The 12,336-nt window shown below is 50.5% G+C and overlaps 1 protein-coding gene across 11 annotated transcripts in view; it reads left to right on the forward strand.

Moving 5' to 3' along the window:
• ARHGEF11 (Rho guanine nucleotide exchange factor 11) overlaps positions 1–12,336 on the forward strand; it is a 111,691-nt gene that overhangs the window by 81,114 nt on the left and 18,241 nt on the right. For 6 of the 11 annotated variants that reach the window (XM_082421086.1, XM_082421084.1, XM_082421079.1 and 3 more), the window contains 10 exons: positions 979–1,053; positions 1,258–1,359; positions 2,455–2,553; positions 4,068–4,110; positions 5,219–5,315; positions 5,476–5,598; positions 8,233–8,256; positions 9,389–9,533; positions 9,801–9,900; positions 10,683–10,712. In XM_082421086.1, coding sequence (XP_082277212.1) covers positions 979–1,053; positions 1,258–1,359; positions 2,455–2,553; positions 4,068–4,110; positions 5,219–5,315; positions 5,476–5,598; positions 8,233–8,256; positions 9,389–9,533; positions 9,801–9,900; positions 10,683–10,712 — 838 coding nt within the window. The remainder of the gene's footprint in view (positions 1–978; positions 1,054–1,257; positions 1,360–2,454; positions 2,554–4,067; positions 4,111–5,218; positions 5,316–5,475; positions 5,599–8,232; positions 8,257–9,388; positions 9,534–9,800; positions 9,901–10,682; positions 10,713–12,336) is intronic. The other 5 variants (XM_082421085.1, XM_082421087.1, XM_082421089.1 and 2 more) reach the window with 3 other exon arrangements.

Here is a 12,336-nt window from a genome sequence, read left to right on the forward strand (position 1 = left end):
CAGTCATTCTGAGCATAGAGTCTGTAAATACCCAGGAGAACAAAAATGAGTGAGGAGTGTCAGGGAGGAACCGTCAGGAAAAGCTCCTTGAGAAGGTGGAATAGGAGGGTATCTTGGGCCTGAGAAAAAGTTGGCATGAGAAGTGCCTCCTCCAGATGGGTTCCTGAGCACAGCCCTTGTTGGGAAATCACTGAAAATGAGGTAGAGTGAATTGAGTGAAAAATATAGTTGGTAGGAAATCTTTGAAAGCTCAAGGAACCTTTAGGAGAAAGGCTTGTCCAATGAAGCGTCTAAAACGTTTATACAGTATGAAATTTCTCATCAGACCTAATCGATGGCATAAGGGGGAAAGAGAGAAAGCCAAGCTGAGAAGCTTGGATTTTAGACTGGAAATGGGGAATCTACCATAGATTCTTGAGCAGGCAGGGGAAATGATGGGGACGGTGTTGGAGAAGGCAAAGCTCCATTCCCTTTTGCTCAAGGAGGCAGAGACGGACCACAGAGCTCTCCTCCAGCAGGGGTGGAAGGCACACGGTAACTGTAGAGGACCGCTGTGGAAGACACTAGGTTTGGAGGGCGTGTTTTTGGGGTGGGGGGGGTCTGTTGAGGAGAACAACAAAGCCCCCGCCCACCAGTCCAGCAGAAGCTCTAGGTTCTTATTTTGTGGGCTGACACTCCCTCCTCAGATCTTTCACAAACAGGAAGAGAGCACTTTCTCTCACTTCCCATCTTCATACGTCATGTGACCAGGCTGCTCTGAGTCTGCCCTGCCCCACCCAGAAGCAGTTGCCTTCTTGCAAGTGGAAATCATTTTTTCTGTTCTCTGAGATTTGGGGGGTGGTAGTGCGATGCCGGTGTTTACCAGCCCCGTGTGGCTTTCCCCTCCAGTACCATGCTGTCACTAACCAAACTCCACTGAGGGGGCTGGATCCCCTGTCCTCTGACCTCTCATCTCTACAACTCGCCTCTCTCCTCCAGGGTGTAGATCAAAGCCCAAAGCCTTTAATTATCGGCCCAGAGGAAGATTATGACCCGGGTTATTTCAACAACGAGGTAACAGTTCCCTGATTTTCTCCTTTCATCATCCTGTGTCGTACCTGCTGTTCTGGATTAGGAGCGGTTGGACTGGCACCAGCTGGGAGGGCGCGTGCGGGAGGGGCCGCGCTTGTCAGCCCTGGCAGGCAGGGAGCATGGAGCTGAGCTGCGGCGGGCGGTGCTTCTCTGCCCCCCAGCCCTGCCCATCCTTCTGCCTTCCAGAGCGACATCATCTTCCAGGACTTTGAGAAACTTAAGTCACGGCCGGCTCACCTGGGGGTTTTTCTACGGTACATCTTCTCTCAGGTGGACCCCAGTCCACTGGTAAGTCGCAAGTGTCTGTCTCGACTGAGTGCCTGCTTGTGCTTGGCCTCTGTCCCTGCTCTCCAGATGTCATAAGTCAGATCCATGGGCATGGTCAGGCATCTCGAGGACAGACAAAACAGAAAAGAAGGTGCAACCTGGGTGGAAGGGATTCTTCACTGCTCACTGCATCGATAGCACAGGGAGGAGCAGGAAGAGCTAGGCCAAGAAAGCTGTCGTTCTGGGTCTGCTTGGAGGAGATGGTCTTTCTAGGTTTTTGGAATGAAGGTGGATACAGACCGACAGTGGGAAGTTGAGAGAGCAGCCCTTTGCAAATATACAGTGTTACTACAAGAAAGCTTGGCAGAGGGGCAAGGTGCTAAAAGGTCTTCAGTCTGAAGGTGATGACGAGAAGCATCATGAGGGGATGGAGGTCGGGGTGCTCTGCGACAGTGCTCAGAGCCAGCAGCCTTACCAGCGTCTGTCGTTCTGCTCAGCTGCTTAGGAAGGGGGATGAAGGAGAGGGGCTGCTGTCATGTTCTCCAGAATAAACTTCTTGCCCGTGGCATGCACTGCTGCTCTTCCTTTCCGGGGCTGCCACTGTTAGAAGCCAGAGTCAGCATCCATTTGCTCAACAGGTGTTCAGTGCACACCTGCGTGTACATCCCAAGCGCTGGTATCTCAGAAGCATTCCTGAATGAAGACGAGGCACAGCACAAAGAGAAATAGAACATGAACCCTTTCAAACAACAGATAAACAAGCACAAGACAAAATGTCAAGTGTGGAGAGGATACAGAGTTGAGGAGAGATTGCGTTGGGGGAATATGTGTGCGCGCGCCAAGGGGTGGGGATAACTTACCACAGGTTTCTGAAACATGCTAAGTAAGCCAGGGTTTCTCAACCTCAGCACCACTGACCTTTGGAATTCTCTGTTGGGGTGCTGTCGTGTGCATGGCAGGATCTTTAGCTGCATCACTGGACTCCACCCAGTAGATGCCAGTAGCACCTCTCCAGATATAAATCAAAAATGCCTCCAGACATGACTAGCTGTGCCCTGGAGGGCAAAAGCACTCCTGGTTGAGAATCACTGCTCTGACCCATTTTCTCTCTCCCAGCTTTTCTACTTGTGTGCAGAAGTTTATCAGCAAACAAACCCCAAGGATTCCCGAAGCTTGGGAAAAGACATCTGGAATATTTTCCTAGAGAAAAATGCGGTAAGGCAGTCATAGACTGGATTACAGTTTTCAATTTTATTATATTGTTTGGACCATTCAGAGGCAGGGGAAAAACTAAGCAAAACACTCAGGCCAAATGGAGACAGGTTTTTTTGTTCTTTTGGTTTTTTTTAATATTTATTTTATTTTTATGGCTGCGTCTGGTCTCAGTCGCGGCACGTGGGATCTTCATTGAGGCATGCGGGATCTTTTGTTGCGGCGTGCGGGCTCTTTGTTGCTGTGCGTGGGCTTCTCTCTAGTTGTGGTGTGCGAGCTCGGTAGTTGTGGCACGCGGGATTAGTTGCCCCGCGGCATGTGGGATCTTAGTTCCCCGACCAGGGGTCGAACCAACGTCCCCTGCGTTGGAAGGCGGATTTTTTACCACTGGACCACCAGGGAAGTCCCTGGAGACCGGTTCTTAAAGAGGATTCCTGGATTCTGTTCCTAGCTCCACTCTAAAGATTGATCTCCTCTCTGGACCTCTTTTGTCCACATGTAGCAAGGTAGAGTACACATTGCCTCTCTCTGAAATGTTTGGAGAAAAAGAACTTGCACCAAGTCCTAATTACTCTCCCCTGGATCAATGCCCTGGTTCCCTTCAACTCTCCTTGCCTTGCCCATCCCTGGGGTGAAGAAACAGAGGCCCAGAGACATCAGATGATAGAAATCAGTGAGCCAAGAGGCGAGCCCAGATTTCTGAAGTTCAGCCTGACGTGCTCTTACTGCCCCAAGGCAGGGTTCAGAGGGAGGGGACCCCAGAGTGTCTGGGGTGCATGAGCACTCTGCATCTGGACCTAGCTCCCAGGGATGTGTCAGGGATCCCGCTGGCGGCGGCACCTCGGCCTGCAGAGGGCAGTTCCCATCTTAGACTTTCTAAGCTGATCAACTAAACTAATTCCAAAATGACTTTATTCATCTGGCAGTAAGCTACTAGGACTAATGAGAGTGGGGAATAAACTGCTTTCCCTCAAGATTTTTATTTTTGTCCCTTCAATGGGTCTTGAGTAAGGAGGTTAGAGCTGCCAGTTGTTCCCTGTTGGCTGTTATGGAACCACCCCAATATCCAGCTGTCAGGTAGTTGTAAAGGAAAAGCCAGGCACTGTGCCCACTGGAAGACTTGGTAACATAAGGCCAGTTTTCCCTTGGGAGTGAAGGAGAGGGGAAGCCCATCAAATCGCCTCATAAAGATTTCTCCCATGCTGCTAAATTGGTACCAGTATACTTTTTGGAACCTCTCCGTTCTATGCATCTTGATGTCCTTGAAATAAGAGTGGGAAGAGTGCAGGTGCCACCCTCGGAGTATAGTCCCAACTTGCCTTGCCACCTCAGATTCCACTTCTCAAATCCCGAGCCTAGAATTCAGTTGGAGAGAGGTGAGTGGAGGGTAGGGTAGTGTAGGGAAAGGGGGAGAGAAGGTAGTGTTCTGGGGCCCTCCTTACCTCTGCACAGTATCTCCCACAACCCCTGGGGTGTGTGGATCTCACCACTTCTGCCCCCACCCTTCTGTCTTTTAGCCTCTGAGAGTGAAGATCCCAGAGATGTTACAGGCTGAAATTGGTAAGTTGGCTCCTAGGACGGTTAGTCTCCTTTTGGTGTCCGTCTTGTGCTGGGCCCTCAGGAAGGGGCGGGGGGTCGGCGGGACATAGTCCCTGCCTTGGGCAGCTGTTCGCAGATAGGGGGAAATAGGGACAGTTCCTCCAAAACGCCTCACGGTAGCTTATGGGCAAGCACAAACAGAACAGACCCTGCCTGGGAGCTTGTCGCGGGGAGACAAGACTTGGTTAGGAGACCGGGGTCATTCCTGCCGACCTGCCATGTGACCTCTCTGGGCCTCAGTCGGCTCATGTGTACAGAGAGGAAATTGGATTCCTAAGCCTGGTCGATCATCAGGATCCCTTGGGGAATTCTTCTTTAAAAATACAGAAACCAGTGCCTCACTCCACCCACCCCACCTGCAGCGTCAGGATCTCTGGAGTATTTTTGTTCTTTTGGTTTCGTTTGTGTAAGTTCCTCAGCTCACACAGAGTGAGGAGCCAGGGAGCTAGGCAGTTGCTGTGCTCCCGTCTCGTTCTCAAGTCATGACTAGAAGAGCTGGGAGGTGGTATAAAGAGGACGTCAGTCTGAGAGGCTAATCATAGGAGCTTTCTAGAGGTAACAGTTTGAAGCTGCCTTGGAAGAGAGGCACTTTACAGGCCCAGATGATAGGAAAGCTTATGGGCACAGGCAGAGGGTGAATGTAGGGACAGGAGAGACACCTTCCAGTTTCTGGTGGGGAGTTAGGTTTCCTTGCCTTTTGCAGCCTTGCGAGCTAGCCCTGGGTCAGTGGAAGGAGAATGAGCCTCTCAGAGGTTTGCACATGATGTCAGAGGGCAGCAGCGTCTGGACACATCCAGAGAGGGACTTTAATATTTCCCCACTTGATGGAGTGTAGAACACCCTGAAAATGTTTCTGTCCTTGCCTTTGGACTTGGATGTCAGGATTCCAGTCCTGAATTCAGGAATGACCTGGTAGGGCCAGGCCTCCACTTCCCTTGGTTAACAGGAGGGCAGAAAGCCAGCTTCCCCTCCCGGTGCCCCAGGGAGTTAAGAGGCTTGAGGATGCTCAGCAGATATAACCTCCTCCTCCTGACATCCCTCCCCTGTCTCCCCTCGGCTCCCACCACAGACCTGCGCCTGCGGAGCGGTGAGGACGTGCGCACTGTTCTCTGTGAGGCTCAGGAGGCAGCCATGCCAGAGATCCAGGAGCAGATCCATGACTACAGGTGCCCGGCGCACCCCCTCCCGCTCTCTCCGCTGCCTCCTCACCCGTTTTCCTTCCCCTGCGGTGTGTGTGCATCTCTTGTGATGTGTGTATGCGTGCCTCAGTCTCTGTCCAGCAATGATGTACATGTGTTTCTTTCTCTGTGTGTCTCTCTGGCTCAGAACAAAGCGCACTCTGGGGCTGGGAAGCCTGTATGGTGAAAACGACCTGCTGGACCTGGATGGGGACCCTCTCCGCGAACGCCAGGTGGCAGAGAAGCAGCTGGCTGCCCTAGGAGACATTCTGTGAGTCTCCGATCCACTTCTACCCCCTGAACGTGCTGCACAGATTGACGTATTTTGTGGGTCTGTTTCCCAACCTCTCCCCCTCTTCCACTGCTTGCCTGATCCGTCTTCCCCTGAAAGATGGGGAGAGTCCAGCCCTCCTGCTTCATTTCTCAGGCTGGGGCTGCAGGAATTTCAAGGGAGTTGCAGAGCCTGGGGCTCCTGACAGTAATTTGGTGATTATGACAAACCACGGGCTCCAGGAATGCAGGGAGCTTTCTGCTTCCCCTCCCTAGCCTCTTCTTGACGGTTCTCCCTTTTTGCTCTAAGGTCATATCTGATGCTGAGTGTGAGAACCACGCTGTGATTCTCCAGGGAATAAAGTTCCTTCAGGAGGCAGGTGGTTCATGGGAAATTGAACTATTTTTAACTAATCACATCAGAGGACTAGCCTAACTAAACTTAACTAAGGAACTTCTGGCACAGCTGCTGTGGTTGCCTCTTTCCAGTCTTATTTTCTAAAAGTGTCCCAGGTGCCTGGGATGACTTTGTGGGGATACTTGCAGGCTTAGAGGTAGATTTTTCACCCCAGTACTTCGTTCCACTCAATAGTTGTGTGACTCTTTTTTTTTTTTTTTTTTGGCTGCGCTGCAAGGCATGTGGGATCTTAGTTCCCCGACCAGGGATCAAACCTGTGCCCCCTGCGGTGGAAGCGCAGAGTCCTAACCACTGGACCGCCAGGGAAGTCCCAAGTAGTTGTGTGACCTTGATCAAGCCATTTCATCTACCTTGGTATCATCTAAAATGACAGAGATTGGGCTAGATGATCTCAGTAGTCTCTACTAACAGTGATATTTCAATCCAGCAAATTTCTGTGGGGTCCCCACTGATGCTAAGCACTGTTCTAGGCTCCTGGATACATTAGTAAACAAACAACAATGCTTGTGGGGCTTATGTTATTGTGGGAAGAGAAAGCAGTATGTAACAAATAAGTAAATTGTATACTATGTTAGAAAATAAGGCTGTGGGGAGGGGGGGATAGAGCAGGCTGAGGGGGGTCAGGAGCACCTGAGCTAGTGGGTTGCAATTTCAAATAGAGCCTCATCCGGAAAGTTACATTTGGGCAACTGAAGAAAGTGAGGGAGTCATCCTTGGAAATATCTTGGGGGAAGAGCATCCCAGGCAGAGGGAACAGCCAGGGCAAAGTAGGAACGTGCTTGACGTATTTGAGGAACAGTAGGAGACCACTGTGGCCAGAGGAGATTGAGAAGCTCAGTGCTGAAGTCAGAGAGGCGACAAGAAGAGCAGCCTCGCAGAGCCTGTGGACTGTTTTAAGGTCTTCAGTTTTTTTCTCTCAGCGAATGAGGGGCCACTGGAGCTGTGAGAGACTCGAGGGTGGGTGGAGGGTGGTGGGAGAACAAGGAGGGGTTCCAAACAGGGAGATCAGTTACGGGAACCCACGCAGTAGGGCTCCTACCAGAGAACCGGCGACAGAGGGTGTGAAGAGAGGTCAGCTCCAAGTATATTTTGACGGTGGAACCAACAGGAGGATTTCCTAAAAATTGTTGTATAGGATGTGAGAGAAAGGAAAACCAAGGAAGACTCCACAGTTCTTACCTAAACAACTAAAAGGACAAAGGTGCCATCAGTCGACTTAGGGACAATTGTGTGAGGGACAGTTTTGTGGTAGAAAACCGGGAGCTCAGTCTTGAGCTCGGACGTGTCAAAATCTGAGATCTTTAGACATCAAACTGGAGATTTGAGTAGACAACTGCATAGATGAATCTGGCATTTGACAAGAGATCCGGGTTGGAGATGAAACTAGATGAGGTCCCACAGGGAGGGTGTATTCTTTGAAAACAACCCTCTGACCCTCAGCCAAACCCTGAATCTTTCCGGGCCTTAGTTTCCCTAGCAGTCAGATGGCACTACTCACCCCGACCATGCCAGAGATGGTGGCAAAACCTGACCGAGCCTATTCTGAGGTCGTGGGCACCACGGAGTTATGTGGGGTTATTATTGACAGCACAGGCACCCTGCTTATAAAGGCTTCTATTTAAAAGAAGGAAGCGCTAGCCTCATTAAATGGAGATATGAGACCTATTATTTTGAGTGTAAATATTATACGTGTAAATAGCTTAGAATAGTGCCTGGCCCATGGTGAGCACGCAGTATTAGTGGCTGTTACCATTAACCTCTTTTAAATAGGTTCCTCTGAATCAGGTCTCACGGTATATATCTCTGCGCCCTCACCTTCTTTCCTGTTGCCTCAGTGTCAGCCCAACCCTTCTAATTTAGTTCTAGGTGGACACAAAGAGGAGCCTCTTCCTCCGTGATAGCTTCAGAGGCTGAAACAGATACCAAGCGAGAAGCTGTATTTGCCTCATTCCCCTTCCTTTTATCTGGAAGGACACCATCATCATCATCACTCTGTGCTAACTGAGCCCCTCGGAGGAATGAGAACCCTCACCTCCTGAGCCCCAGGCTGGCTCCAGAGCTGAGACCAAGAGTCTGAGTCTGACCTTCTATCATCCTCCTCCCTTTCCTCACCCGCTCCCTTCCTCTAGGAAAGAACTCACCCTCCTCCCAGTCTTGCACAGGCCGACGAGCCTCTGCCTTTGCAGTCTGCGTCATCTGTTCTTTCTTTTGTTCCAGGTCCAAATACGAGGAAGACAGGAGGTGAGTGAGTCTGTGTGGCTGAATCAAGGTGGGAAGGAGTGGGGTTGAGCTACTGGGCGTTGCATCTCTGCCAATCATAGGGGAGTCCCTAGCTTCAGAGGATCGCCGTCTGTCCAAGTTTAGTTTCCAGATGTCTGTGTAACCACCAGGAGGTCACGAGGCCCAGGCCCTGGTACTCGGGGATCACTGCCTGGGACGTGGGTCTGCTCCTCAGTGTGAAGACACCAAGCTGCCGGCACTCCCATTCCTGGCCTCCTCTTCTCCACCCACATTAGCCCTGTGTCTGCCTCCCCACTTCTTTCTCGTAGACCACCGAAAGAAGGAGCAGTGCTAGAATCAGCCTGTGTTAGCAGCACCCGCAGAGGGGAGCTAGGGTACAACACATTTCCTCTGTTGGCACGTTTTTTTTTCCTTGAAGCCTATGTACATGTCTCTTTGTTTCTCAGTAGCCAGTGTTAAAGTGAGTATGCATTCCTTGAGCATACACGCACTCAATAAGGGAGAGAAGATGGGGTTAGAAGGCTGTTTCAGAGAAGACGAAAGCCAGGGCCGAAACATTTGCTTCATTCAATCCACAAAGTGGATAATCTGTCTACCGAATTGAGAGGCAAATACAGTTTTAAACACAGAGCTCTGGGCAGTTTCATCTGTGGCAGTTGGAAGCTACTTGACAGATCATTTCCATCTCTTTTTCTCCTTGTACTTGGGGTGGGTGGTGGCAAAGGCAGCTTACCTGGACTTGCAGGGGCCAGCTGGCGTTTCTCCGCATCCCTTTGCCACCCCACCCCTGTGTATATGCCTGAGGACATTAGCTGTGGGCCTCAGCTGTCTTCGCCCACAGCTTAGTTGCTTATGTTTTGGTGAACTGACGCGTCCTCCCACTGGCCACTGTCCCCTCGTTAGGAAGCGGTCTGCGTAGGAAAACAATGCGATTTCTTGTGGGAGTCATGCCAGCCAAGGCTTTTCTCCGGCTTCTGCCTGCTGTCCCACCGGAATATTCTGGGCCTCCCTCTGAATGCCCTGGCCCTTCGCCACCCCGCTGGGTGGTGGCGAGGAGCGTGTGTGAAGCAGAGTCCCAGCCCTTCCACCTGCCGGCGCGTTCCGATTCACCGCCCCCATTCCTCTTTTACAGTGCCCCCATGGACTTCGCCCTCAATACCTACATGAGCCACGCAGGCATCCGTCTTCGAGAAGCACGACCTCCCAACACGGCGGAAAAGGCCCAGTCCGCTCCTGACAAGGACAAGTGGCTGCCCTTCTTCCCGAAGACCAAGAAGGTGACAGAGCTCCCCTAGAAAGAAGCATCTCTTGGCACGGTTCCTGCGCTGAGGCAGACCGGGAGAGTCATTGAGGATCCCCAAACTAGAGCAGCCCTCTCCCTCCCTCCAGTCCCAGACCAGAAGCAGATGTGCTAGATCAGATACAAGCATGAGTCTGCTTTCCGGTTGCTTGTTTAGGGCTAGTCATAGAGGCAGTAGCATGGTGGCCAGTGGCCCAGTCTGGGTACTGGGACCTTCTCCAAACCCTGGTGTCTCTTATCTCAGCAGAGCAGCAATGCCAAGAAAGAAAAGGATGCCTTGGAGGACAAGAAGCGAAACCCCATCCTCAAGTACATCGGGAAGCCCAAAAGCTCCTCCCAGAGCAGTGAGTATTTGGGGAGCAAAGCCTTGGACAGGGACCTCGGCCCCTTCACAGGCCAGCATGTTGGCAGAGGGCCTTCCTGTGCCTCTGGCAGCCAAAGGCCCAAACAAACTCTGAGGTCGCAGCTTCCTCTCGGTGCTACTGCGTTCTCCCCTTGCCACACCCAGTGACGGCTCCTGAGGTACAGGGAACTGCTTCAGAGCCAAGGAGGCCGAGCCAGTCCCTGGGTCTAGGAACTCAGAGGCAGTTGTAGATACTGAACAGCCGTGCAGAGGAGTATCTCCCCCTTGGCAAGATTGCCCTGTTGACAGTCAGTGCCTCCTTCACCTTCATCCATGGACTTGTCTGTCCTCCTGAGGGCCTGTGTGTTGGGAGCAATTATGGGCCCTTGATGGAGGGTTTCAATTAAGCGGAACTAGGTGGAAAGGGAGCAGGTTTGGGACCCAGAGGCTCCCCTCATGCCCTCAGTAACCCAGACCTCCATGGAGCACCGATCTCTTCCCGATTGTGTGTCATCTGTCTGGACATTGCTGCTGGCCCTCCCAGTCATTATCTTAACACCCCAGTGTTAGTCTTGGGAACCTGGGAAGGGCCATGGCATGGGCCTCCTGCCTTTCCTGAAACTGCTGCCTTGGGGGAAGGGGAGAGGAGGGGACTCTACTAGATCAGCCCTGATTTTTGCCACTACCTTTCATTTTCCAGCTTGATGTAATTTTTATTTTGACTCTTGAAACATTAATTTGACTTTTCATGGTTTACTTTTGTTTTTGTTTGTTTTCTTTTAGCATTTCATATTCCCTTGTCCCCTGTGGAAGGTAAAAGGACCATTTTCTTTGGGTTTTTCTTTGCATTAGCACTGAGTTTCCATTTCCCAAGTTCTGTCTGCCCTTCTTCCCCTCTCCTTCATCGCCTCCTGTCCTGGCTCTCTTTCCTCCCTCCCTTTCCTCACTCCATTACTCTTGTATGTTCCTCCATGCTGCTAAAGCTCCCCATGACACAAACGCCTGCCCAGGGATGCCTGCCCAGGGGCTTCTGCCCTCACGCTGGGTGCAGGACTCTGCCCGCCTAAGGCAGGGCGGGAGGGGCCGGGGCACTGCCCCCCGCCACCGTGCAGCTCCTCCTGGCAATGCTGGCAGAGGCCAGCTTCTAGGCCCTCCAAGACTGGTCCACGGCCTGCGGCCTTTCTCTCATTCTGTCAGCTCTCCGTGAATGCGGCTCCAAAAGGCCAGGGCTCTATGTAAATGAGGGAAACCCTCGCATGTTGAAATGTCCCGTACAAGTTCCTCAGATTTTTGTTTTCAGTTGAAATAATAATAAAATTCTCAGTTTTGAATGTTATATGGGGTTGTTTTTAGTACCTAATGGGTCTTCAGCAGTTTTGTCTTGGGGTATTTTCATTTCTATCATCTCCTTTGTTTAAGTCCTTCACTGTAGCACCTTCATCTCCTGACTCTTACCTTTGCCAGCACAGCGTCACTGCAACAGTTAAAGAGAATGACCCTAACGTATGTATGTTAGAGGCCTAATATCTTCTAGAATCTATGTATCAAAAATAAATACATATATAACAGACATTAACCCAGAGGAGCTTAGAACCTAGAACTGGGCAGGTTCATTTCCCATCAGTGAGGTCCATATGGATACGATTAAAGTGATTAATATTTTCTAGGTTCTGTAGTAAATCAAGGGGAGAGGTAGCAGTGAGATGCAATCAGGAAATTAATCTGTTGCTAGAATTCACTTTATATAAAGTGACAATTAAAAATAATGATTTTCAAAATTATTTTTAAAGTTAAATTCCTAGACTTGTTATGCTATTTTAAACAATATAAGTAAAGAAATATTAGGGGGAAAAAAGTCTATTAAACAATGGAAAAAATAAAAGAATGGCCTTGAAACCCAGGCCCTTAGTTTTTAACACATACTTCCTCCCATCCACCCTGCCCGAGGCAGGCATGAGGCAAGCAGCAGGCCTGAGACCGAGCAGCCCTGCCCAAGCTGCTTGCTTTGTGTCAGCCTGAGAGGGAACAGGAACACCCAGGGTAGGGTTGCTGATCCCAAGAGAGGATAAGGATGCTGGGTATTCACCATCTCTTTGAGTCATATCTTTCTATTGTCATTTCATGGTTTGATTTGATGTTCTCAAGTTCCCAGGACATCAGACAAGTCTGTATGCGTATCTAAAGACCAAACACCCACCAAAGCTAGAAAGCCTCAGTATTGAGAACCTTGCTGTTTAGGATCATCAGCTATTGCCCCTGTTTATTAGTGAAAGTATCTGATTGTTAGTGACATATAATTCACTTTTATTTAGTTTCATTGTTATTCAGAGAATGGAGGAAGGGAGAGCAAAGGTTACTGATGAAAACCTTGCCCTTTTCAAAAACGCGTTCCTTTCTACGTGTCTTTTTCCCCTGTTACTCTGGGTTATTCAGTTAT

Source organism: Balaenoptera physalus, assembly GCF_965194825.1.
Source record: "Balaenoptera physalus genome assembly, chromosome: 1".
Classification (NCBI taxonomy): Eukaryota; Metazoa; Chordata; class Mammalia; order Artiodactyla; family Balaenopteridae; genus Balaenoptera; species Balaenoptera physalus.